Source organism: Drosophila hydei, unplaced genomic scaffold (assembly GCF_003285905.1).
Source record: "Drosophila hydei strain 15085-1641.00,03,60 unplaced genomic scaffold, DhydRS2 tig00000361-arrow-arrow-pilon, whole genome shotgun sequence".
In the NCBI taxonomy this organism is placed as follows: Eukaryota; Metazoa; Arthropoda; class Insecta; order Diptera; family Drosophilidae; genus Drosophila; species Drosophila hydei.
Genome location: NW_022045717.1, coordinates 26,634 through 54,451, shown reverse-complemented (window position 1 = coordinate 54,451; position 27,818 = coordinate 26,634). Strand labels below are relative to the sequence as shown.

Genomic DNA, 27,818 nt, shown 5'->3' with positions numbered 1-27,818 from the left:
CTGTTAGCAGTTGAACTATATAGAGTTGGTTTAACTTCTAAGACTGCCCTCGCAACAGACTTTTGGTTTTGTATGCATTATCCATAACTGAAAGTAAAAATCAAGAAAAATTCAGGATTTGTATGTTTATATTTAATATATATTAATTTGTGTTTTATATGTAGCTTCACTTTGTATACGAACAAGCGATAAAAAAAACAAACATATTTCATATTCATATTGACAATTACACAGAGTTACGAATAGGTGTGCAAGAGAAATGGCTTAATTGGGAACTACAAATAATGAAAATAAAAAAAAAAATATTATTACAATACAAAATAGTTCCGTTTGTTAAAATTTAGATATTTTAATGCAGAGACCTTTAAAGCTCGTTGTAAGAATATATATATATATGTGTGTATATATATATTTGTATGTCTGTATATGTATTTAAAAAAAGAGAACGAAGATAAACAATTCGACATTCTTCCAGTATCACGCACACACATACACTCCCAAGCACACACACACACGCACACAGACTTAAGTATCCAGTCAGACACTCTTAGACAACTAGGTGACTTATATTGTTCCGATAGCTAGGCACAGTCCTCCACATAGGTCGCCGGAAAGATGCCAATTTGATTGCGCAATGCGCCCAGCCACCAGCCGTCATCCTGTTTGGCATGAACCTCGATGATATCGCCGGGATTCAGTTCCAGTTCGTCGTAGAGTTTCGGTGCATAGCTGTAGAGCGCCTTGCAACGGCCAAGCACCTGGCACTGGTGGCCGCCGTCCTTTGAGCTGACGCTGGTGAAATTGCTATTGGCGCCTTGAGAGCTCATCGATGAACTTTGCACCTCCTGCGTATTCTGATAGAAGTTCTGCGCCGATTGCGGCTCAGCCTCGTCCTCGTCCTGCGAACTGAACTCATCAAAGTCAGAGTCCTGCTGATTGGAGCCGCCGTCTGCCTGGCCACGATCGCCGTTCGTCTGGCCAGAAGTGAGTGTCTTGGACCTGCCAGTCCCAGTTGCAGTCACAGTTGTCGCCGCCAACGATGCGTTGGTTGTCGAGATTATCTTTGGTTGGCTGGTAAAAGTTTCAATATTGCTCTTGCTACGATTGAAGTGCTTCAGCAGCGCCGATGTGGGCGCGTCTACCACGCTAATGTTCGCACAGGAGCTGTTGGTCTGCACCTGCATTTGTGCGTAGTCATCGCTGTCGGCAACGACGACATCGCTAGTATCCTGCGACAGCAATGTGGTCTGCTGTGTCTTATCATTGTTCTTCATCCAGTTGGGCACCTTAAGAATGCTCTGCTGCAGTCCAGTGCGATCGCGCGTAATCTGTATATATATATATATATATATCATAAGTCAACTACTGGGCATAGCTGTTGGGCATAGATCACCTGTATGTGCTGAGCCAGCGGATGCGTGGTGCGCGGCTTGTGATCCAGTTCGAGCAGCGCCGTATGCAGTTTCAAGCGTGCGCCCTCCAAATAAGTCAGCATAGAGCGAATCTAAGTTAAAGAGTCAATTAGTCACCAATGGAATTGGATGGCAGGGAGTAGTTACATGGTAGAGCTTATCGGTTATGTTCTGATGCTCCTGATTGTTGAGCGACTGTGAGAGGCCACGTAGTCCATCTCTGGAGCGTCGCTCTCTTTCCAAATCGGTTTTGACCAGCTGCAGCAGTTTGATCAGCGAATGCTTGCGCCGCTCGCGGTTCATGGCCAGCGTCGTGTGCTCGCAGTAGAAGTCAGGCAGTAGCTGCTCGCTGGGGCCCTCGGAGTTGCGCCGTATATTGCGCACCACCTGCATATCCTTGGCCACGTTGCAGGCATCCAGCTGCTGTTGTAGGCCGTTGGTCATGCTGCCCAAAATTGGATTCATGTCGCTGATGAGGCGCGCATATTGCTGCACAAAGTTGTGCATGTTGCCCACGCGATGCTGTTCGCTGCTCTGCAGCTGCGAGGAGCCGCGCAGCACGGCCATCTCCCAGTCGACGCGGGCTCGCTCGGCTCGGACGCAGAGCGTGTAGTATTCAACGTCTGCCCGTTTGACCGCCTCCTCGGCCTTTTTGCGCTTGTTATCCAATTTGGCGCAGTCTTTCTCGGCCGACTTGAGCTCCTTCTCGGCGGCGAGCTTGTTGGGCCCTTGATGCAGCAATGCAATCGATGGTGATTTTTGTATGCGCACGTCCAGCATCGCATCCTGCAGCTTCTCGTTCTCCCGGGCGGCCGTGTGTGAGGCCTTCTTGGCCTTCGCTTCGCTCACACGCCATTCGCTGAGCACGCGCGCTGCTTTGTCCACATTGCTCTCGACCTGGTTAAATAAACTCGATTAGCGCTTCGAATGGCAATGCGCCTTGCCGCCGGCTTAACTTACCACTTTGCGTGTCTTGTGATGATTGTCCACGACTGTCTTGAGCGGCTTGACCAGCTCATCGGTCAGCGAGGCTGCCAGCTGGCGATGGATGTCGCTGCGACTTTCCATTTCTGTAGCAACACCACGCCAGGCATCCGCAACGCTGCCCGGTATCTCTCGGCCAGCTTTATTCAGTTTATTGGCCAACTTCGAGAGCGACTTCGAGTAGATCAGCTCCGAGTCGGCTCTGTATATATTCGAGGAGTAAAAGAAATTGAGTTGAGCTTTTCAGCTGGTGAAAGCGTGCCACAACTTACCGCTCTTGCAGGACGAAAATGAGTTCTTTGCTGAAGTCGCCGCCCTGTTTGACATAGCGTCGAAGCTCCTCGAAGCCGTTTTGTCCCTATTAGAGGAGAGATAGAGAGAACTTTAAGTATGATCCTGGACATAGAGTAGACATATCAAAAAAAAAAATCGCCGTGATTTTGGACCAAACAATGCTCTAGCCTGTACCTCGTCTTTGAAGCGTTTGGCGTTCGGCGACAAATCCTCCTCACTGGGGTTTTGCGACAGTGAAGGATCATAGTCAGTGCGTTCGGTGACGTCCTCACAGCTCTCGGTCATATCACGACTTCGGTCTGGGGACATTGACTGACGGCTGGCGTTGGCTGTGGACTGATTAAGATTCATTTTGGATTGTGCCACGCGCTTGAGTGGCGTCTGCTGGCGCACCACCTCCTTGAGCTTGGTACTCTCCTCGCCCAGCCAATTCTTCATGCCGTGCCAACCCTTGCGCAGCTTCTCCTTGTTGTGATTAAAGTTGATCAGACGCTGGTTCTTGTTCTTGAGCAGGGTTATGCGACGCTCGTTGGGACGCAGCTGATCCCGATGAGTGCAGTACTCCAAGTCTATTTCACGACTGAAATCCTCTGTCTCGTTGATCTGCCTGGTTATCTCCTGCAGCTCATCAATGGACACAAACAGATTTTGGGCATTCAGGCTCGTGTAGCTAACGGACTTGAGATCGAAGTCAAACTCATCGGTGATGCTGAGCAGGCTTCTGCTTCTGCTTCTGCTGCGACTTCGGCTGCGACTCCGGCTGCTGCGACAGCTGGCCAAACTCTGCTTGGAGCTTTGCTTCGAGCTCGTCCGCTGAAAGGAGTCAATGCTATTGAATCGCTTCTGGCCCAAGGCGCCACACATGTATCTACTCGACTCGGAGGTGTGCGTGGCTAGCTGCTGGCCACGTTGTGGCGTGCTGTGGTTCTCCTTATTGTCGCTGGCCGCCAAGCTCAGCTCGCTGGTTCCATACAGCTCGGGCAGTTCGGGCAGGTTCAGGCCCAACTGCGGCGGCGCCGTCGCATTCATGTTGAGTGTCATCGACGGCGACTTGTGTAAATAGACTTTCAGCTCGGAGCGATGCAGGTTCTGCACTGATTTCGATTGCTGTTGACGGGCAATGCGTGGCCGTCGAATGGGCGGCTCCACAGCAGCTGCTGCTAATGTTGCAGTTGCAATTGCAGTTGCAGTTGCTGATGCTGGTGGTGGTGGTGGTGGTGGTGTGGGTGGCGGTGACAGCTTGTGTTCAGGTTGATGAGTTGGCGTTTCAAAATGTTCACTTTCCACACAATCGCCGCCCGAGTGATGTTCGATTTGCGGCGTGCCACAAGCATCCACAAACTCTTCCTCATCGGAGCTGCGTGGCGTTAGAGTGCGCACTATTGAGGATGTCTTTGCAATGCCGCCTCCAATCTGCTTCAGACGGGCCTCTGTTACACCAAAGCGATCGGTATCCAATGTTGTAGTCGATATAAGAATGGGTGCACCAATCTCCAAGCGATGATCCTCGGAGTTGCTGCCGGTCATGTTGTAGCTGCCAGTGGCTAGCTTGCTCGGCGAGCCGGACCGATCCTTGCCAGCTCCTCCACCTGGCAAAGTCATGCCGCCTAAATGACGACGGCCAAGCTTATTGCCGAGCACTGAATATCGCTTAATGCGTGTGAGGAATCCTCTTCCACTACTTCCATTGTGGTTGTTACTGTTGTTGTTGTTGTTGTTATTATTATTATTAATGCTGTTATTGTTATCCGAGGTGGCGTTATTTGAAGGAATTTCGGCCACAGCCGCATTGTCCTTGCCACCCAATTTAAATTTATGAACGCGCAAATGATTCATTTTTCTACATAAATTATTTAAATATTTGATTAGACTTTTGATTTGAATTCGATTTAACGGCACAGCGCGGCTCTCGCATATGTACGTTCACATTGCGTGCGCACTGCTAATTGTCCAAAAACCGAGTGGATAAGGCAACTAGAACAGGCGGCTAGTGCACAAGCAAGAGACAACAAGGAGAAGTGGAGAAACGTCGGGGCCGAAGGAAGCCAAAGCAAAAGAATAAACACAAATGATGAAGGTTTTTTTTTCATGTTGTAGGCAACTTAGGCTTACTTATAAAAAGTAGCACGACTCTTCTACACCCTCTAACCGATGCCAATGCTGTGACATAGTAAATGTGGGCGTACATTGTATATAAATATGTATGTATGTATATAGATGAAGACATACAGATACATCTATACTGTACATTGATACGTCTTTGTAATATATTCGCACTAAGCTGATAGATTTAATTAATGGCATTCACTTTTATACTCGATAATACCCTATGCTCATAAAACATAAAATGCAGACAAAGCTAGGCCGACGCTCACCTAAATATATGTACATACAGACACGCACTCACACTACTTAAGAATTGGTAAAGGGAAAAAGAGCAAACGGAGCATAAGAATCAGCTGCAGTCAAAAAGAACAATAAAAGAGACACATACGCACTTTCGCTCTCTTTCTAACAAGCAAGTGTTGCATTATTTGACCCCTGCTTATGTCCGTAAGGCTTACATGCATATGTATGTATTCATTTATACACACATACATACATACAAAAATATTCTGTTTGGACATGGCGACCCTCCAATCCCGACCCCCTCTATCTGTGCTCTTTGCTCCACTTTTAGTTCAGGTAAAGATTACAAAACTGTTTGTTTATTGATCCGCAGCGTTGAAGGCAGAGACAGCGGACAGTCAAAGAGTGCATTAAGAATTGGTGTGGAAGCATAAAGAAGAGTAAGAGGCCGAGGAAGTCCACAGCTAAACAGTGATGTGCGTTTGTTATGTCAAGAATCGCTGCGTTGGCATCGGAATTGACAGCAACTGTGCCGCCCTCAGCGACGCATCGTCTGCTTTTTCTATTTTTCTTCTTGAGCATCGACATAAACACATACACGACATAACAACATATCCACAGCTATACCATACATACATAAATACTTATGTATTAGAACCTAAATATTTTGTGTGCTGCTGAATAAAATAAAATTATATACCCTGTTTACACATATGTATATGTATACAAATTAATAAATTGTAGGAGAAAATTCTCATAGACGATGTGATCATGTGCACAATGTTAACATTATCCTATACATTTATTTCTAACAATCATCCACGTATGAGTGCATGTTCATGCTGTAGGGTATTTCATAGTCGAACAGTATTGACACAGCAATTTGCTTGTTCTTTGTGCCATTTTCGTTTCATGGATTTTGTTTGCATTTATAGAAAATAATTTATTTATGAACTATTTATTTTCCAGTTGGGCGAGGGTGCTGAGCTGAACTTATACGACTATCGCATGCTCTGCAGTGCAGCATTTTAGTTGTTATTACATATACATATGTGCATAGTGGATAAATTTGATCTAAATGCATAGTTTTTGTAACTGTAAATAATACAAATTTTACTGTTACTTAAATAAAATGAATTTACATGCTATCTACATAAGCTACGTGCCTTTCGTGATCAATGCTAAGAACGAACACGCCATCAGCGGACTGCTAGTTCTATAGTTCGCTAAACGATACACTGAGAAAAGTTCGTGATGGCTAACTGTATTAAGCTACATATATTATTTATATATGTTGATATATGTATGCGTATAGGATGAACTGTAGATTGACAACTGAAATGTTATTTAACAATATCTTTAGCTTGAAAGTGGAAAAAGTGTATTGCTAGCTGCACGGACACGTACACACACGAATATGCATTTATGCATGTGCATACGTTTGTATATATGACTGTATTTATGTTTGTACATATGCATGCGTCAAGCTTACAATGGAAAGTGGGTGGAATGCGTGGAAGAGCGAGACAGGGAGAGTCGAGGCGGGAAGTTTAAAAGCTGCTGCTGTCTAATGAAGCTTCATACATACATGCATACCATATGCACATAGTTGGTTCTTTATATGTGTATGTAATTCGATGCAAGTGCATATCGACTTAAGGTGCCAAGGTTCGGGTTCGCGTTCGGGTCGGCGTTCGAGTTCGGGTGCGAGTTCGGATTCGGGTTTATCTGGTTATTAATTGTGCTCTGCTTGCAACAGTTAACGCTTTTGCGTTTTCTATTCCATGTTGCCAACAAGCGAAACCGTAGTAAGTTAAAAAATTTAATTACAATTCGCTATTGTTGTTATTACTGCAGTTGTTGTTGTTGTTCATGTTGTTATTGTTGACTAGCATTGTTGTTATAGTAGCTAATTGCATTTGTAATTTGCAAAGAGAACACGTGAACACATGCCAGAAGTGTGTGCTCAACTAGCCAATACCCTGTATTCGCTGGCAGCTACATTCGCTTTTGCTAAAAAGCTGAAAGAGTATTTGGAAGTCGAATTTCGAATTTTAATTCCCACACATAGTTTGTCAATCTTAATTGGGAATGTTTGATGAACTTGTTGATATATGTATATAGAGTATATAGCAACAATATAGAATAATATATTTGTGCCTAGTCGGGTTAACTGACTTTGATCTGTATTATAATAACTGAATTATCCAAAGCTAAAAAATAACTGTTATAGAGGTTTTCTTTTTTAGTGGAACTGAATAACTGAATGAAGAATATCAATCAAATATTAAGCCCAGAGCAAAATATATGAAAATAAAAATAGATATATATTTATATATCTATGCATAGAAACAACCCAGCGAAATATTCTTTATACTTTTCTAGCCCATCTAAATGGCGTCTAAGCAGTTGTTTATATAGATAGATATTATTGATAAGCAGAGTCAAGTCTAGCTCTCGTCATGTATTAATGTTGGTCAGGGATGCCTCCCAGAATCAGTCAAGAGAGTGGAAAGCGCTGATGTGGCACGTATCTGACTAATGGAGTGCAACTTGAACTGGAGTGTGACAAGTGAAGAAACAATTGAGCTAATGAACACGGGCAGAGCAACTGTCGGCCTTAGCCTCTGTTGGAGGCTCAGTCAAAGCCTTCGCCCTCGCCCTCGCCCTCGCCCTCGCCTATGCACCTGCCTTAGCCGACAACGACGAAGGGCCACTTGAGGCAGCCTCATGAATCTGCTGAAGTTGTGGCAGAGGCAAATTGCAAAGGGCGCATCGAGTGGACGCTGCTAGCGAAACCCCGCAATTATGCGAGCTCTGGCTCGAGCCGGGGCTTTAAAGTCAAATAACATAAATTATGGCCAGACGGATAAAAAGAACTGAGGGAGAAATGGGAAAAAAATCATCTGAAAACAATCAGTGGAGTCGCGCTCCTAGCCGCAGGCTCAGCTATAAATAGATGCGATTGCACTTGCAACCAGAGGAGCTGCAACAACAACAACAAGGCCAACAACATTGGCCAATTGAAAATCCTTTGGACTGTGCGTGCTGCGGCGTCCTTTTTAGCCCAATTGCCCCCACCCACATTTTGCAGGCAATTTATGTTTAATAAATAGGCGTATAATGCCACAGCCGCAATTTGTGGGCGTGCCCAATGGCAAGGTCACAGCCTGAAGCCAACGTCGCCCACTCACGTCGAACGCAACAATGTTAAACGAAGCTCTGGCTACAGTTGAGTACGCGCTCTGTTAGTTAACATCGCTCTGTTAGTTAACAGCGCTCTGTTACGCTCTGGTTGCTCGTGTCCGGCTCGTAGTTTAGTTTTGATTTACCTTTTGCTGCACTAAACGCTCTTTAAAATTTCAGAATTTGCAAAATTTCGTTGGAATTTTAATTATTTTTTTTTTTTGATAATTTTTATAGCTTTTTACCAAATTTCGTACGCTAAACAAGAACCAAATTTACAGTAAACTGAAACGAAAAAATTGCCAAAATTCGATGGGTTCGAACACCGATTGACAACTGAATACGGACTGCTGTGACATGGATATCTGCTCCGAGATAAGACTAAGTGATCCATGGCACACTAAAGTGTTCTTTGCCATACGCACAAATTCCAGAAGCCCATTTCCAAAATTAGATCGTTGAGTTCATTGGAAAACTGGGCCGCAACACGCTCCAGTTCGCCCCATTTAGACTGGAAATATACGTAGAGCAAACGCGCTCTGCCGACGTTGAGATGTTCTCAACAAATGGATTTTGATATGGCATGTCAAGTCCATGACAATCTAGCATAAAGCGAATCAAATATTTCAAATATATTTACTCAACTTGAGCTTTATCACAAAGCCCTATATCTATCCATACTCGGTGTGACTTTCTTTGGGTTTCAAATTATTTTTCAAATATCAAAATTTATCGGTTTTTGCAAGTGAAACTAAGACACGTTCTATGCATATTATTTATCTGGCATAACGCTCGAAAATGTTCAAATTTTTGCACTTAACAGCTCTAAGTTTCGGTCCATTTATCTCATTTGGTGCTGAGTACAATAAACAAATTGTTGCTATATACAGAATATATATATATATATATATATATATATATATATATATATATATATATATGTATATATATGTGTATATATGTATATAGTCTGATTGATTGATTGACTAATCTGTAAAGTTCAATAAATTGACTTTAGTTTTCTCGCAGAAAATTTCTTGATCTAGCAATTAGCAATAGATTAAATAGTCGATCTAGAATGCCATGAAAGCGCTGCAATAATATAGCTAAAACAATCTGAGTCAAAGATTCATTTGCCAAAGCTCTGTAGGCAGATTTCTTTATAGATAACTTTAATTCCACAAGCAAATGTGGAAAATGCGTGAAAAGCAAAGAGATAAATGAGAAACTTAAATTTTTTCATTGAGTTGACTAAAAGCTATAGCTTTAGATATATATATATATATAAATATATATATATATATATATATATATATATATATATATATATATATATATACATATATATATATATATATAGATATAGAGGAAGACAAAAAAAAAGATAAATTAAAGTTGAGCTCCAAAAGTATTTGACTAAAGCTATCAAAGATTGATATACAAAAGCTGTATATATATATCTCTGATTCCACAAGTAACTGCGGAAACTAAGTGGAAGACAAAATATAAGAGAAATTGAACTTTTTTGGAGTTGAATTCGAATTCTTTGTGCGAAATTCTTTTGAAACAAGTTTTGCACTTTTGTAGCTTTATATATATATAAATATATATATATATACTATATATATATATATATATATATATATATATATATATATAAGTAGTCGCTCTGTGCCTGAGGTGGCTTCGGTCTGCGGCACTTTCTGTTTCACTTAAGCAAATATTTTTGCAACTTATCTCGAAAAATGTTGCGACAAACGCGAAAGGTCGGGCGGGACGATCACAATGCGAGATGTTCACCTAATGAGGTATATTTAATTGTTATTGTTGTTGCTCGAAATTCGTATTATTTGCGCAATGTGATAATGGGTGTCGGTGTGCACTTGTGTGTGTGGGCCATGCCATAACACTTAGAATCGGCAATTCATAGCGCTATTTTGGACAGCAGGCGAGCTATCGAAACAACATTCTTGATGGCTGCCCACTGCTGTAGGACGTGTCTGTCTGGCATTCAAGTTGTGCAGCTCATGATATAGAGAGATATATAGAGATATATGTGCTGTGGGCGACAGCTGGAGAGCTGGCCTCTTATGTAAGCCAACTGATAACTGATAACTGATTGCAGATTACGCTAAAGATTGCGAACGAGATTGCCCGTTTTATCTCGAGCTGGCAGCTGTGCCAGAATGTGTAGAATCAGCTAAGTCCAGAGAGCTGCAGTGACTAAGTACGTTCATCAGATTTCGTGTCACATGTCTCAGTGGGCTTGCGGCTCGTTCCGGTGACTTTGGAGCCCTAAGTCAATCTAAGCCGGGCGAAGATTGTTTACAGATTGCGACACACATGAAATGTTCAGCATTTAACATAATTAACCTCGCCGGTTCACCGGGTTCAATCATTTGTTGTAAAGTTTCAACAATTTACAACGGGCAAAGTGTCGTTGACATCGGCCAGCGCATAGCAAGCGGCAAGTGTCAGCGACAAACGACAAACAAAAGCTGCTTGCGCTAGTTGATAATAAAGCGCAAAGAGTGCGGCCAATTGCACTTCTCGCCTACCCACCCCTCTCCTTATCACTCTCACTCTTCCCCGCTCGCTCTCGCTCACTGCCTGAGCTGATGACAATTGAAAGTTTTTTTTTTAGAAAATGGGCAGCATTGGCTGCAGTTGTATTTTAATTCCAATTGGATGGACGGCTTATGCTTTGCTTGACCCATTGGAATGTTGCGAGCTTTTCTATTCATGCTGTGGCTGTTGTTGTTCTTTTGTTCGATCGAGCAGTATGCATGCTGGATTTATGTCGCTGTCATGCGATGTTGCCTCTTGTCTAAATTTGTTGTTCTTTCGTTTCCAAAAGAGAGAAACAAATAAATAAAGATCCGACTAATTAACAATGCTTGGTCCGGTCACAAAGAATCAACTAACGGTTACGGCGCTACAAATTGATGACTAGAACATGGAAGGGCCTCACTGTTTATGCTAAATAGAGTCGCCAGGGAGATGGGAGATGGGAGATGGGAGCTGGCATAAGAACGTATGTATATGTATGTATATATCTATAAAAATAAAAACTATGCGAGACACAGCGTTCAAATAGCATGAAACTGCTGCCGTTTTATTGTGTTCTATTTTGGCTGAAAGTGAAGCAAAATAATTGGCACAATTTCAAGAACCCAACAACAGTGGCCGAAATGTTTAGATTTTCATTTGGAAAAAAAACAAGAAACGGAACAGTTTCGATCATAAAATGCATTTGACTGCCGAAAATGAAAATGAAAAAAAAATATCTCGGTGCAGTGCGTAAAAGCCACGTATCGAGTAAAAGATACATATGTATCTGCACTCGTTGCAGTTGCATCTGTATCTTGTAATTTGTCACACGTCCGACCATCGTCATTAAAATATGTTCAATGTTTTTTGGTGCGCTCTGAAGGTCGGCGAACATGGCCGGGAGTATTTGTAGATATGGGGTATCTTTGCAGCCGCGAACATGTTTTGATTTGTAGATACAAATGTTCTTGCAACAGCGCAGTGCAGTGCCAATTGATAATAACAAATGGTATGGACTTCAGAGTGTGTCATATTTTTCTGATTTGTTTTGCAACATGTTTTTCGCATCGGATATCCATTGACATGGGAAACCATTAATCAAAGCGAAAATGAATAATATAAATTAATATTTAGATCACACTGCATTTTGCTTTTGTTTTTTCACACGTTTGACACACGCACAGGTGTGGAGAGCAGCAAAAGAATTAAACAAAAACAAAAATATAACAAAAAACTAGACCAATTTGAACATTAATTTACGCGTCTGCGTTATGTAAAAACGAATTACCGAAAATAAACGATATTTTAATGAAGTGAACACAGAATTTACGTCGACGTCGACGGCGGCGTCGGCATTTACTGCGCCCCTCGCGACGTTTGCGTGTCCCAACTAAATTTAGAACGTTTCACAAGTACAGCTAAGCTACGTCGAGGCGACGTCAACGACGCACAACGGCAGACTAAGCGCAGCCAACGGCAACATCAGCAGCAGCCGCCGTCGCAGTCGTAGCAGCAGTCGCAGCGACGCGTCGACGGCAGCGCCAAACGTCCAAACAGAACCAATGAGAACGTTGTAAGAGCAGCTATGTCACTATACAAATACCCGTGCCAGGGTAGCATATTTTGAATTGAGCTACGCAAAGAGTAAAATTATTGTAAATTAATTTTTAATTTACTTTTACAATTCGAATTTATAATCATCTAAGGTTACAATACAGGTACTGGTAATACCTGAGAAATTCCTCATGATGTTGACTTTTTTACTTAACCTGGCATATCCCATGCCGCACACGGTGGTACGGGTAGCTCGAACGAAACTGAGTACTGGAGAGCAAGAAATGCGCTGAGCGCTTAAGAGAGTGCGGAGTGCGGAGCGCAAGCGCATCAAGCCGGCTGCTGCTGCTTTGCTGTTGACCGCTGCTGCGACGCAACGCAGGAGAGCCGCTTCACCTGCTGCACTGTTGATGCTGCTGCTATTGCTGCTGTTATTGTTTTTGTTCTTGTCAACGCGTAGGCCAAATATTTGGACGCGACGGCACTATTACGGTATAAGCATCTGTCGTCGCAGCATGCAAAGCGGTATTCGCTGATTGGGCAGCACATATACCGTTTGCCATGCGCACCGTGAGGCGAGAGGCGAAAACTATTCAATTTTATTATAGTAATAAATTTTTTATTATTATTACATATTTTTAACAGCTTCACTTAGTTAGCTTTGAAATATTTACTTAATGGGTTGCCATAATAATGCTTGTTTTAGCCAAAGGTTGTGGTTCATTAAATTATTCGCTATTAATTTTAAAATGTTGACATTGTTATAATGAAAAATTAAAAAAAATTGCTATAAGCACAATTTTGGCACCATTTTCATTGAGCTGCTAACCACTGTGCACTGTGGCTGTTACAATAATTTAACCAGCTAAGTGCACGTGCTGCTGCTGCTGCTGCTGTTAGTGCTGCTGCCGACGCGACGCGACGCGTCGTTGACAAGTACCGGTATTATGGGCAATGTCAGTTGCAGTTGCATAACTGCTGCAAATTTATTCTGCTTAGCAGCAGCCGCTGCAGCCTTATGCATATGTATCTATGTGTGTATTTGCGTGTGCATAGAGATGATCATGTGTACATGTATGTGTGTGTCGTCGTATTAGCATTCAGCGCGTGATTAGCACTAACGGCGCAGTTCACATGACGCTGACGTTGACTGCGCCGCTGGCGCTAGCAGCGACTGCTGCGGCTGCTGCACTTGTTGCTTGACCGAGATTCGCAGGGTTCTTGCACAAGCTAACAGCAACAACTCTATAAACAAAAAAACGTCTTCAACAGATGTGACAATAATGGCCGAAAAGCCGTTAATCGGGTTTGTTTTGTATTTTTGTTTTTGTTTTTTATTTTTTTTCTTTTTTTTGTAGCTACAATTCATTGTGACTTTTGTATTTTTTGACATTTATGTGGCAATCTCTGGTTTATCGGAAATAAAAAAAAACTTAATTAACCATTTCAACTTACTTGGCTGGCATTGTTTGGTCTGTGCTGAAAATTGCAATTGCTTGGAGCTTACCTGTAAATATATATAGAGAAAACAACAATGTTATATATGTCTATATGTATGCATGTGGTACATGTATGCGTGTATGTAGTTAGTATATGTGGTTATTGATTCATGGATATGTAAACATGCTGTGAGGAACACTAAATATGTTTTGAGACTACGAAAAATACCAAAAAAAATACCAATTCCAGAAACCTTAATAAGCGAATACCTAATACCCGTTAGAAATATATATGGGTGTACGGAAACATTAAAATTATTGCGAATATAGTTTGATTGACTTATTTATATTTGTGGTTTTTTGGAGTGTTAGCTAAAGCTAAAGAAATTAATTTTGAAAGAGCTTTTTTAACGTATTTGATGTTAGTGCAGCCAATGGCCGCAGTAGTGGCGCCATCTGTGCGTGAGTAGAGCTAACGCGAAAAGCTTGCATTGAAAGCTTTCGTCAGCTGTTGCGCTATTGTTGCCGCTCAAAGCTAATACAAGTTTTGCACCTGCGCAAACAGCATCTTGGCTATAAAACAGGTGCCCGATCAAAAGACCTTGCAAAATATTTATATGCACAAGGAGAGAGAGCGCGCGCGAGAGAGCAAGAAAGAGTGGGCGAGAGAAGTAGTAATAGTAATAGTAGGAGGAATGTTCAAACAGGTAAATGACTCTGATTTAAGGCAAGTCTGTTGCTGTGCTTAGAGACGTTTGCTATCTGTCATTGGAGCAGTCGAATGGCTCATAAATAAGTTGCACTTACTTGCTAAATGCCGAATGGCTGGCAAACGAGTTTAACAATAACATAAAACACACACAGACACAGACACACACACAGAGATATCTGCAGGCTATAAACAATAACACTGATAAGGGTTGGCGGGTGTGGCATGAGGTTGTTGATGGCTTGGCCAATGCATAATCAAATTAATATCCATTAACTGAAGTTGAGTTAAGTTGAGCTGAGTTCGAGTTGAGTTCGAGTTCGAGTTGAAGTTGAGTTGGTGGTGGATTTGATGATTGGTTGATTGGTGGGTGGAACACGTATGGAGGCGACGGGGAGATGTTCGTGTTCAACGCTTACCTGCGCATTACCCATCAGAGCATCGTCTTCGATCTCAGCTGGCATTAGCTCTTCAACATTCGCATATAAAGCCTCCTCCACCTGTGCTGCTTGCTCTTGTTCTTGTTGTTGTTGTTGTTGTAGATTCTGTTTCTTCTGCTGTTGCTTCAGATGCGCATTAAGATTAATCGCCGATTTGGATTTGCTTTTGGCATAGCGAGCGGAGCAACGCAAGCTTTTAAGCACGCCATTGGCGAGCTTTTCAAGAGAGATAGAAAGAGAGAGAGAGAGACAGAGGGTATATGGGGTAAGGGGCGGCATATAGCAAAGGGGGGTGTAAACTTAGTTTAAGTATCATTTCTATATAGATGTTGTTTATATATATATTTTATAATCTAAGGTGCAAATTGTGATGACTTAAGCTTTAAGTAATTTGAGCTGATAGTCGCGCAGGTATTGCTGGGGAGGGGGGAAGAGGGAAGGGGGGTCAATTGAGAGCTGTGCTATCCACTTTCTATTGGCCATACGTGCCGGCATGTGCCATGTTCAGCTGCCAAGCGGTGTCACTCACCGCGCTTATGCCCAAAACTATGGCTTTGCCGACTTCCGGCACAAGTCGACAACAACTAACGACAACTAGCTGAATGATTGCTAGATACCCTGTTGTCTTGGCTGCTACTGGCCATTGATGATTCAATGCGCTGCGCTTTCTATATATAGACACATGACCGATGTTAGCTGCGATTGCTAAATGTCGATAAAAATCAATGAACTCAGCAATTAGCAACAACAAAGTTGACTTAGTTGAAATAATTAATGAATTGCTAAGCACTGCGCATTTGCCAAGTGCTTTAAAAGCGAAGCTACAACAACTGCAACAACAACAGCGACGACGACGACGACAGTCAACACCAATTGTTGCGCATACGCCGCGTAGGCCCCGAGTGATGTTTTTATGTGGGCCAACAATTAAGCGCCATGGCTGCCAAAAGAAAGCTGATGCAGCAACCACATGTGGCAAGCCTCAAAGTCCGCTGTGCCAAGAGAATAAAAACAAGTCTGACTAGAACCGGCACCAGTTCCAGAACTCAATTCAGAACCAGCCAACAGTCGCGATTGCCAATGGCAATTAGCGCGCAATGCCTCGAGTCGAGAATGTCGAGCTTGGCGCTGCACGTTGCGCAAATTGAAGCCTCTCGAAAAAAAAAAAAAAAACAAATAAAACACAAAAATGAATACAAAACCCATTGACGGATTGACGCAGCAAACTCGTCAAGTGTAAAACCTATTATTCACCAAACGAGGGCTGTTCGAGGAGTGCAGTATAGGCAACGAGAACGACTCGCTTCTCTTTCTGTTTAGCTCTGTCAGCGAGTGTCCGACTTGCAGATACCCTGAACCTTGCGCCCAGCTGCTATGCCAATTATTCTTCGATTTGCCTTTCTTCGCACTCTCCTTTCTTCTCTTCTCTTTCTATGCTCTTCTCTTCCCTTGTCATTCTGCTCTCTTCTCTTCCTATTCTCTTCTTGCCTCTCTTATTCTCTCCCAGATATTTTCTATCTTCTTTTCTTTTTCTCTTCGCTGCTCATTTCCTTCTCATTCTCTTCCGATTCTCCTCAAATTCTCTTCCCATTCTATTATCACTGTTTTCTCATTCTGTTTTCATTCTTGTTCCGTTCTCTTCTCTTCTCATTCGCTTTTTTCATTGTCTTTCCGCTCTCTGCTCTTTTCTCCCCATTCTCTCTTCTTTCTTCCCGTTCTTTTCTCTTCTTATTCCGCTATTTTCTCATTTCTTCCCTTTCTTTTCTCTTCCCTTTTCATTCTCTTCTCTTCTCTTCCCATTCTCTTTGCTTCTCTTCCTTTTCTCTTCTTTACTTTTCCCGTTCTCTTCTATTGTCTTCTCTTTCCAATCTCCTTCCATTCTCTGCCCTTCTCTTCCCATTCTCTTGGCTTCTCTTCGAGCAACCCTCGTCAGAGCACCTGGCCTAGCATAGTTGGAATTGCATTTAGTTTCACACTTCACTGGGTATTCAATGTGCCTTGTGAATGTTGCTCAATGAAAATACCCTGGACCAAGGAAGCGACCGAGTCGGATGGGCTGTGAGAAGTGAGATGCATCATCGGATCGCTGACTAATGAAAGTCAAATCGATATGTCTCACTGTTGTTATCGATCCAAGCTCAACTCAAAGTTCAGCAAACTTGTCTGTGGCCCAAGGAAAACTAGCGCAAGAGTTAATTATTGGAATCTGGCACAGACTTAAGAAACAGCGACTTCAAGCAGAAACTATTAATCCAAGTGTTCCGAATGCCAAAGAGCAATAAACCTGAACAGGGAGTGGAAATGCAGCCAATCGATCGTAAGTGCAACGATATGCAGATCTTGAGCTGTATCTAGATCAATGCAGTCATTATCTATACATATGTATATATATATATCTATATATATATATATATATATACATCTATATAGCAATATCTAATCACATTCGTCAGTCTCTAATCGACGCAGCAGAAATGAAAGCCCGAATATCGATGACTTCATCCATTTTCACTGATTCCATTTGCAATTTGGGTTCTTTGAAGCCTAAAGATAATTTTGGCCAACAAAGAGTTCCATGATTTCACTTTTCTATAGCTCTGTCTTCCATGCCAAGCAATTTAGCCAGAAACTGAGAATATTATGAATAAACATATATGAAAAAAACTTTTACTATGAATTCACTGCAATGAAAACTCATTGCTAATGCAGAATATATTTTTGTTGTTATTGTTATTGTGAGTGTTATTTTATCTATATGTTTATAACTTTTGATTGGAATGTTTCGATTTATTTATTGTTTATTTACTTTGCTACTTTAAGAATTTGTTTATTTGCCTTTTGTTATGAGGGAATATCTCCTATGCAAAGCCGAGCTGAAGCTCCCTTTGGCATTTTACAATCTGGTATATATATAGTTTAGGCAGCTACTACCTGAAGAGTTCAGGGAATCAGCTTATATAGCTATCCTTGAATCAATCACTGCGAAAGACGCGGAGCAGGCAGCACTGACCTGGCAGGAATCTGTCAGTGAAGCCAAAGTAGAGTCTGTGACTGCACCGAAATGGTTAGCCGGAATTCAGATGCCATAGAGGAGCTATTCCTACACAGCAGTCATAAAGGAATTCCTGCTATAGAAATGTCCTAGAAGGACACAGCTGACATAGAGGGACTCCCCCTACACAACTGCCATAGAAGGACTCTTCCTATAGAAATGGCCTAGAAGGACTCTTCCTACACAGCTGCCATGAAGGGGCTTCTCCTGTACAAATGTCATAGAAGGACTCCTCCTATAGAAATGTCCTAGAAGGACTCCCCCTACACAGCTGACATAGAGGGACTCCCCCTACACAGCTGCCATAGAAGGACTCTTCCTATAGAAATGGCCTAGAAGGACTCTTCCTACACAGCTGCCAAAGAGGGACTCCTCCAACACAGCTGACACAGAGGGACTCCCCCTACACAACTGCCATAGAAGGACTCTTCCTATATAAATGTCCTAGAAGGACTCCTCCTACACAGCTGCCAAAGAGGGACTCCTCCAACACAGCTGCCATAGAGGGGCACCTCCTACACACAAGGACTCCACCTTGCGTCTTAATGCGGAATACCTTCTGATACCAGGATGGATACCGTTTAGAGTGACGACGTTACTCAACCACAATGAAACAGGAAATTCCTCAAAAGTAAAAAATTCGTTTGAAAAGACAAAACCCAATAGAAATTGGCTAAAGTATTCAATGAAAAATCAGTCCTAAGTGCTTCACTTTACAGTAAATACTGGCTAGAGGCAATCTTGTTTTGTTCTACTTCAGATATGTTTAACAGCGCCATAAGGGTATTTGGCATTCGGCTTGCTTTCGCTCAACAAGTGCAACAATTGAAATGTTTAACTATTAATAACAATTCCTGATTAGATACATTGTCTATGACAAGGCAGCTAAACGATGTGGGTCAGTGGCAGGTACAGATAAAAATTTTATATATATATATATATATATATCGTGTGCCACGCCCACAACAAATATTTGATGTGTGACAAATTGCACGCAGTTGAAAAATTTCGTGTATTGCGATATTCTGTGCAATTGTTTGTGAGCGCCAACAATTGGAGCCATTCACCCAGGCGTGGAGCATGACGGCAAAGTCCATACGTATTATCGGAGCTGAATGTGGGCCGAGCCAAGTGAGCATCGCTCAATAGAACTCGAGTGCTAAAAAGTGTTCGAGCTGTCATTGTTTAGAGGTCGCTTCGTCACAAATATCTTTAACTCTATAACAAGGGACAAAAGAAACCGGTGCGAAAGTTCTACTCGGGAGTGTCCGACCAGCAGATACCCTGAACCTCGCACAGAGCTCATATTTCAATCATAACAAGCAACACGAGCCCTAAGGCTCATGGGCTATGCCTACAGAATTCTTGAATAACTTTTCTTCCAGCTGAACTTTCGTATTCCACATCCAAAACTCTGTGTATTCATGACAGAAACCTAAGCAGTAGACTCGAAATCTTCAGCTTTTAGAACGGCTCAGTCCAGAATGATCAATAATATATAGAAGGAGACGTCTTCTTCACAAAGCCACGATACCCCGAATTCCCATTTCCACTGGGAGTCAGCGAACTTTGACTTATTTAAATTTATTTTTTAATTCATTTGAAAAAAGAACCTGATTAAAACTTTATAATAATTCTATATTATTTATATATTTATATAATTATTTATATATTTATATATTTCTTTGCAAAACAGACTCTACTTCTATTAATCAAAAATCAATTAGGGACTCGAACCCACATCTTCTAAATTTATTTTTTTTTTTACAAAAATAAAATGAAATTTTGCTATTAAACAAATAAAAGAAATTGATTTATTTCAAATTTATTAAGCATTATTATTTAAACCAGTTCTAATAAATAGACCGGTTCGAAACTGGAATTTGAATAAATCAAAACATTTTTAATCCCGAAACAATTGAGTCCGAAACAAATAAATAACTTAAAAGCAAATCAGAAAAAAAATTTAAAATTAAATATTGCAAATTTTATATGAAATAAATAAGCACGTTCCAATCGAGCTTAACTGACTGCACACTGCTCGTTCGTGCTCCAAAAATGAACTGCATCTATTACAACTTATAGTTTATACATTATTATATATACATTATAATTAATTTTATATATTTTATAGGCGTATCCGTAGAGCAACTTATATATATATAAATATATATATATTGAAAATGTAGAAAAAATGAATATTTATTACTATTTAATATATAGAATTCTTTAAAAAAAATTAAATTATTAAATATATTAAATTAAATAAGTATTAAAATTAATTATTAATTAAATATTATATAAATAAATTAATTTTTTCTACATTTCCAATTTTTCTTTTAGTTTTATGATTTTTGTCTAAAGTTTTCGGGCCTTGGCCCATGGTGCCGCGTGTCACAGAGCAATTCTTTATTCGAATTCGAAATAGATTTCGATAGTTCGTGCGTGTCACGGCACTTGCTCCGCTCTAGTGCACGCTAGATTCGTTGTCTTCTGCTTGGGCTTAAACAGTTGAAGCTGCCTGTTTCTCACTTGGTCAAAAGCACCGACTCATGCGGGTGGCTCCACCAATTTCTACTAACAAATGTTTAAGACTTCTAATTGTTGTTGTTGTTGTCGTTGTTGTTGCTGCAGTTAACGAGGTCGCGCGCGCCTAGACTCGCATCGAAGTCTGGGCACGTTTTTGTTACCATTTCAAAATGTTTTTTTTTATTTATTTTTTTTTGGTGTTTGTCTCTATGAAAATCAATTAACATTCAAGTTTCCACGGTCTCTGCGGCGCTCGCTCTCTGGCCATAGCTGGAGCAGCTGCTGCTGCTGCTGCTGCTCGGCGTATATGGGCCATTGAGCTGACCGTAGCATTGAACGTGACTTGGCTTTAACTGTCTTTGCTACGTTCGTTGCTGCTGCTGCTGCTGCTTCTGCTTCGACTTCTTCTGTTTCTTTTGTATGCCTGTTGCCCCCATTTCAAGGTCGCCGCTGCATTTTGTGGGCCACCCATGACTGGAATTATATTTGGGCCACATTTCCACACAGCCGCTTTCCACGCTCCGAACTCAACGCAGCCGGCCTAACGGTAATTGCGCTTGCTTTTTTTAGACTTTTGCACAAGTTTTTTGTGCCCGCTTTTTTAAACATGTCATAAAAAAATATGTTGGATATATATATAGCATTATAAGCATAAATAAAAAAAATAAAAAAAAACATATATATATATATATATTTAAGACTTTTGTTGCTGCTGTTGATGAGCTCGCAAAGTTTAGCTTTTTTCTGCCCTATCCGTTTCCCCCTTTCTTCCTTTTCTTCATTTTTGCTATTTAAGCTGACAAAAAATAAACATGAAATAAATTATTAACACAACAACGAAGCATTTCGGCACTTTCACTGGTTAATTGTCGCTAAAATTTCTTTGCTCTGCCTGCAGCTTCCATTTGGCCAATTTGGAGGCAGCTCGCAACAATCGCAAATGCCAACAAGTGCGCTCCACATAACGCTTGATATGCTCCAAGAAAAAATAACATAATAGACTCAAATAAATTCATAAATAAAATTTATATAAATATAAATAAATTCCCTATACGATCGACAGTATAAACATTATATTTATTGAGTCGACGTATTATGTTTTCTTTATATACAGCATATATGTATATATATATCCAATATATCGGCTATATATAGTGGAAATTCAGTGAAATTGAGGGAAAAAGAGGCTAAAGCTTGCAAAATTCTGAAGAATTTATAGGCTTTAAATGATATATATATATATATATATATATATATATTGTTCATATATATACTCTATATACTTTATGCTTATTTTCAAATTAGACGATTCTAACTCCAGCTGTAGCCAAAATCTTATTCTGAGTAAGCTACTTGAAGCTTCACAGGTTCAGCGCGCCCTGCAGCTTCTTCCTTGATCAGTTAATATTTTCTATATATATTTTCTATATATATAGTGCAACAATATTTTTTCCATAAAACTCTAATTTATTTTTCTTGAAATAAAATAAAATTGTGTTCTATATCATTTTAGGAAGTATTTTTAAAATAACTTTGAAGAATGGCTTAGAGAAATCTGCGAGAAATTGTCCAAATCAAATCGGTTGTCGCTACTGATAACGACCGTATATAGACAGAAGCAGAGCTCTATATTGACTCCAATGCTTCTTAACAGCAGTATATATACTGTATTGGACAAATGAAGTAGCAGATGGACGGATGGACAAGCGGGCGGACAGGCAACCAGGCGTAAGTACGGACAGATCCATATTGACTCGACTGTTGCTGCTGAGCAAGAGTATATATACTTTGTGGCACAGACAGGCATGGACAGCATATATATCTTGATATATATATACATATATATGTATGTGCATATTCATATGTGTACTTGACCACGCTTTAAATTTATCATTAAAAAAATCTGTAAATGAAACCAAATAAAGACTTAGAAGCATCTGCTGGCTCTCTGCCTATCTCTCTTCCACTCTCTCTCTCTCTCTCTCTGTTCTATAGCCCAATCACAATTTCCATTTAAGCCACTTTTGCCACTTCAGCCATTTCGATTGTGATTACCCAGATAATACTCCATTGAAGCTGCTGTTTAGCATTTCGCTGAAATCGAAACCGCAATTCCCACTGTCCATTTTCCATTTTCCATTTCCCATTTCGCATTTCCCATTTCCCATTTGGGTAGGGGGGTCAATTATAGCAATTGGGGCTGCTCATAAGTGTGGCCTGGCATGACATGAAAATCAACTGGCCAAAAGACAATCTGCAATTGCCAATTGGCCAAAAGAGTTTCACCCAGCCAAGTGGCCAGGCGAGGCCGACAGCCAGCAGCAACTCCTCTTCCTTTGCTAATGCTAATGCTGATGCTAATGGCAGTGGCAATGGCAGTGGCAGTGGCAGTGGGAGCGGCATCTGCATATCCGGTGGCCAAAGTTTTTCCGCGCTCACTTTTTTCCCAACTTCACTTCACTTTACTTTACTTAAAGTTTTTTTCCTTTTTTTTTATAGGTAATTTAAATATTTTCTTTACGAAACGAGCCTGGGTAATTAAAAGTTCATTGTCGTGGCTTGTGGTTTTTGTTGTTGTTGTTGTTGCTGTTTTTAGTTAGTTACCCAGCAGCCGGGCGCATTATGTGGAAACGATTTTGCAACATGCCAAAAAAAAACAAGTAACAAAAAACAAACAAACAAAACAGACAAAAAATAGGAGACCCAGCCACAGCAAACCAGTTGAATGCGCTTCGACTTTGGCTGCCACAAAAAGCAACAAGAAGAAGCAGCAGCAGAGGAAGAGAAGGTGGAGGCAAGCGTTTTGTGGATACACAGCAACACAGCTAAATTTCCCACATGAAAATTATGACAAAATGTGCATCATCGAGTCATCGAGTCAAAGCCGTCGTCATCATCATCAACGTCATCATGCTGCAGCCACTTGCCACAGCAAGTGGCAGGAAAACCATGTGCGAAGATCACGTACCCAGCTCCATGTTCATAGTGAAAGTTGAAACAGCTGCCCGGCTTTGGCTAGAGCTCGGCCCGTCGTGGCCATGGCCCGGCCTGCCCCCGGGCCGTTACCCGCTCGGCCAATGCCTGATGACAATTTGGCGTAATTGAACTTGAAGCTGCAGTCGAGGAAGCGATCGTTGCTCAGCTGCAGCGGCACCTGCGCCCAAGATGCGCTAGACACTCAGTCACGACATTTGCGCAATCAATGAAGATTGACGAATTGCCACCTGAGCTGCGAGGGTGCGGGGCTGCGGGGGTGCATTCGCAGCCATCAGTCATCAGTCAGTTGCTGTTTATCAGACCCAAAGCATTGCCAATGGCCAGAGCTTGATTAGAGTCAGTCACCGATAGCGATCCGTCCGCTCCCAAAGACGTCGCAGTTCATTCTACGTGCTGCTCCCATTGTTTGCTCGCAAAGAAAGTGGCGTAGCAGCGGCAGCCGGCGGCACAGGGGCGGTGCTAATGACTGCGCAATGCCCGCCACATTCGAGCCACATCAATTGCCATAGACTCAACTCATTTGCCACGATTGCTACTGTGCTTAGTCTTATAATCTCAAATAGTTTAGCAAACAAAAGAATCTTTTTATCTAATTCCAAGTCTCAAAAAGTCTAAATGCAATAGACATCGGGTGTGCTCGACTGGGAGATACCCTGCAGCCTAGGCAGTGCTGATATCTAAGTTTTCTTTAAACATGCGTGAAGCCTTTTGTGAAGCTAGGCCCAAAGAACTAAATCAAATTATCGATTTTTATCGATAGTAAAGCAGCGAAAAATATGATCAGCTCGTGCTGAGTATACCAAACGAATATATATTCAGAATTACAAGTCTCCAGCTTTTGTAGTGCCCGAGATAAGGAGGCAACCGAATATATATATAATTTATGGGATCTGCCACGCCTTCTTCTATCTGTTACATTTGCACGACACGAAACCAATATCCCCTCAAATTGCCAGGGGTTCATGGCATACAAACGAAGCACGCACATTGAACGAATCCAATATACTCGTTTTCACTTTGAAAACAAACTGAAAAAGTACGTGATCAAAGAACGTTACGATAATGACAGATGAGAGAGAGAGAGAGAGAGAGAGAGAGAGGGAGAGAGGGAGAGTTGGAGAGATGGAGAATGCAGCATACGCGTGAGGCATACATAAACTAGATCGTATCGCGCTGATTTCTTATAAAGACATTAAAAGCGATAGATGCCCCAGACCCCAGCGACATGCAACATTATGTTTTTTAGCTGGCCTGAACTCTGGTGAAATTTCATCTGAAAATAGTTTCTATACATATATATATATATATATATATATATATATATATATAGGTAGTTTATCTAATCAGGCAATGAATTTGTCTCTTTATTTTCGTAGATTTAATTTTTTACTACTTTTTTTAGGTTTTTTCCTGCACTTGGAAAAAGTTTGTTAAGAAATTGTTTTCTTCCGTTTCAGCTTGCAATATATTTCCCTTATATTTCACGTCTGAAGGTGACTACTTACGGTATATACTATATATATATATACACATATATATCATGCAAGTATATTTCACTTATTTTCCACTCTGGCAGGTGAATAGCTTGCAAAGTGAATCACATTGCTGTGCGCTGCTAACTTCTTATATATTATATAATTCAGATAATTTAATGACCTTTAAAAACTTAATTCAATGTAAAGTCAAGCAATTAGCACTTAAATTATGTTGTTAAACTAAATTCGTTGTAGCTGCGTTAAACAATTCGCATGAATTTATGCATGCAAAATTTGTGTTTTCTGAATTTATAAATAAATTTGAATGCGAATCGATGTATTGAGTGTTGAGTCTAATGAACGAAGACTAAATACCCTAAGGGCTTAGAAGCGACTTTATATATATATATATATTGCAACAGACAATCGGATCTGTGATAAGTTTAATGCTTAAAGTTTCAGAACAAAGAGATTAGTCTGCATTGAAAGACTCATAAATAAGTGGGCATGACTATATCAACTGATGGAACTTATAGGTATAATATATATAGCATGTCCATACTATATATGTATACACTGCCCAATGCCCGCTCAGTCAAGCAATAGCAGCTTCAATTCGAGCCACATCAATTGCCATAGACTTAACTCATGTGCCACGTTTCCCACTGTGCTTAGTCTTATAATCTCAAATAGTTTAGCAAACAAAGGAATCTTTTTATCTAATTCCAAGTCTCAAAAAGTCTAAATGCAATAGAGCCCAATAGACACACAAAAGAAAGCTCGAGTCGGGAGTGAACAACTTGGAGATACCTAAGCATATTCTGTGCATCCATTTAAGAGTCTATATATACGCATTTTATATATATATATATCTGTATATAAACATGATCTATATGTGACTATATATTTATATATATTATATAATGTTACATATTGCGTAACAAAATCATAATGCACTCGATGCACAGGGTATAGGAAGGTCTGACTGAAAATGTTCTTTAACTTGACTTTTGCACCACTGTGCAGCGGCTGGCAGCTAGCGGCAAATTTCGCTTGGCCCTAAAAAGAAGCGAACATAAATCATGTGGATCGTGCATGGAGAGCAGCATCTATCTATCCATAGCTGGCTTTCGATTGGGGCCTAAGCGGGTCAGATGCAGATGCGTGGGGCCAATTGGCCAATCGGGCCAAGACAGGTTAATTAACGATTTGTGCTAATTAAGTTGCGCAGCTGTGACAGCAGGGCACAGTAGCTCGACAAACGCTGCAAAAAAAAGGGGGGGAGGGGGCTAAGGAGGGGGATATGTAAAGGGGGTTGACAGCTAACGCTGTCGTCCGTCGTCGCACAGCAAATTATGCAAGGCAGTTGGTGTCAAACGTTGTTGTTGTTGCTGTTGTTGTGGTTGGGGGTTAATTGTTGTTAGCATAAGTATTTGGAGTAAGTGTAGCCAAGTTAGTCGGTGTGCTTGAATTGATTGCTTAGCATGCGTCAATCAAAAATGATTTAGAGCTCAACTTACCCATGAATTATCTCGGAATTGTGACATATTTTGTGTGGACATATGGGGGGCCCACTGGCGCCCAGTTGGCAATACGGTAACAGGTATAGATATATGTAAATATATATTTATATATATATAGCATAAGTATATATATGTATATATATATATATATGTGGATCTTGGCGTGCCGCGTTTACTTTCAATTTCGTTAACAATTTCTCGTTTTTTTTTTTGTTTCTTTGCTAAAAGTTTTCGTTTTCCTTTGCGCTGCGGCGGCGGCGACGGCGATGGCGGCTTTTGGCTTTCATCTAAGCATTTTGTAAGCAAAGCTGGACACACATACACATGCGCACGCACACATACAGGCATACACTCACAAGCTGCAGTTAAGCGTAACGCATGAAAATGAGCGCCAAAAAGTACAACACAAAAATATCGAAATTACAACAACAACAAGCACAGATAATGAGAGAGAGAGAGGAGAGAGCAAAGAGAGCTCAAGTTGTTTTTTTTCTAGTATTTTGATTTTTTTTTTCGTTTTTTTTTTTTTTGCAAGCACTCAGCCGCAACAGTGCACGACAATTATTATGTTTTATGTCAGGGCATATACCCTACATGTGCACAGGATACACTTGCAATTACATACAGTTTGGCTACTGCGGCGCATCAGATTCCGTGTCAGTTTTTGTTTCAGACACATTTGGGCCGCGCTTTAGTTACGGTTGGGCCACAGCCTTGCGTTTCATTTACATTTGGCAGTAACAGTTTCCCGTTTCCAAAGTTAAAAACAAAAACAACAAAAAAGGAAAAAGAAACACAAAAACAAAAAAACACACGATGAACGTTGGCAAATAATGAAAACCACAACAACAACGATACGAGAGCAGCGCGCAAAAAAACGGCAAAATAACCGCCGATAAGCAATTAGCGGAGCGCGGATTTTGCCCTCGAGTGCTGCGAACCGAACTTGTTGACTCTTCGCCGCTTACTAAACAGCAACTGTCCCAGTCCGATACTCAGGCCGATACTCGGTGTCCAAAGCCCGTGCTCCGCACCCCTTAACAGAGTTGGCTGCAGCTACGAACTTTCTAAACGCTTTACCGACGCTCATCGCTCATCGCTAGCTGGCCAGCTCGTCGCTCACCGCACGCCGCTCGCCATTCGCGGCACGATATTCGCCGCTCGCCGTACATCGATCGCCGCTCTTCTGACTTGATTTTCTTTTAGCAAGTGCAGGCGAGCTAAGCCAGCAACAGGTGGGCCGATATCTGCTGGTGCATTTCTCTGCTTAGCCAGTACACCAACCATTGCAGCGAAAATGTAATTTGAGATCTTCAAGCTAAGCT

At 41.2% G+C, this 27,818-nt stretch overlaps 1 protein-coding gene across 5 annotated transcripts; it reads right to left on the bottom strand.

Moving 5' to 3' along the window:
- Window positions 1-310: 310 nt before the first annotated feature.
- On the bottom strand, window positions 311-27,447 carry LOC111593009 (nostrin). Of its 5 annotated transcripts, none has more exons than XM_023305543.2 (8): window positions 27,435-27,447; window positions 26,491-26,544; window positions 14,897-15,133; window positions 2,669-2,754; window positions 2,373-2,598; window positions 1,560-2,309; window positions 1,394-1,504; window positions 311-1,328 (listed from the first exon to the last, which is right to left on the bottom strand). In XM_023305543.2, the coding sequence occupies exons 2-8, from the start codon at window positions 26,530-26,532 to the stop codon at window positions 582-584; spliced, it is 2,199 nt and encodes a 732-aa protein (XP_023161311.1). In that variant the 5' UTR covers window positions 26,533-26,544; window positions 27,435-27,447; the 3' UTR covers window positions 311-581. The 5 variants fall into 5 exon arrangements, with proteins under 5 accessions (XP_023161311.1, XP_023161312.1, XP_023161309.2 ...); XM_023305544.2 differs by having other exon boundaries at window positions 27,440-27,443; XM_023305541.2 differs by lacking the exons at window positions 14,897-15,133; window positions 26,491-26,544; window positions 27,435-27,447 and adding exons at window positions 2,865-4,530; window positions 12,064-12,178.
- Window positions 27,448-27,818: the final 371 nt, after the last annotated feature.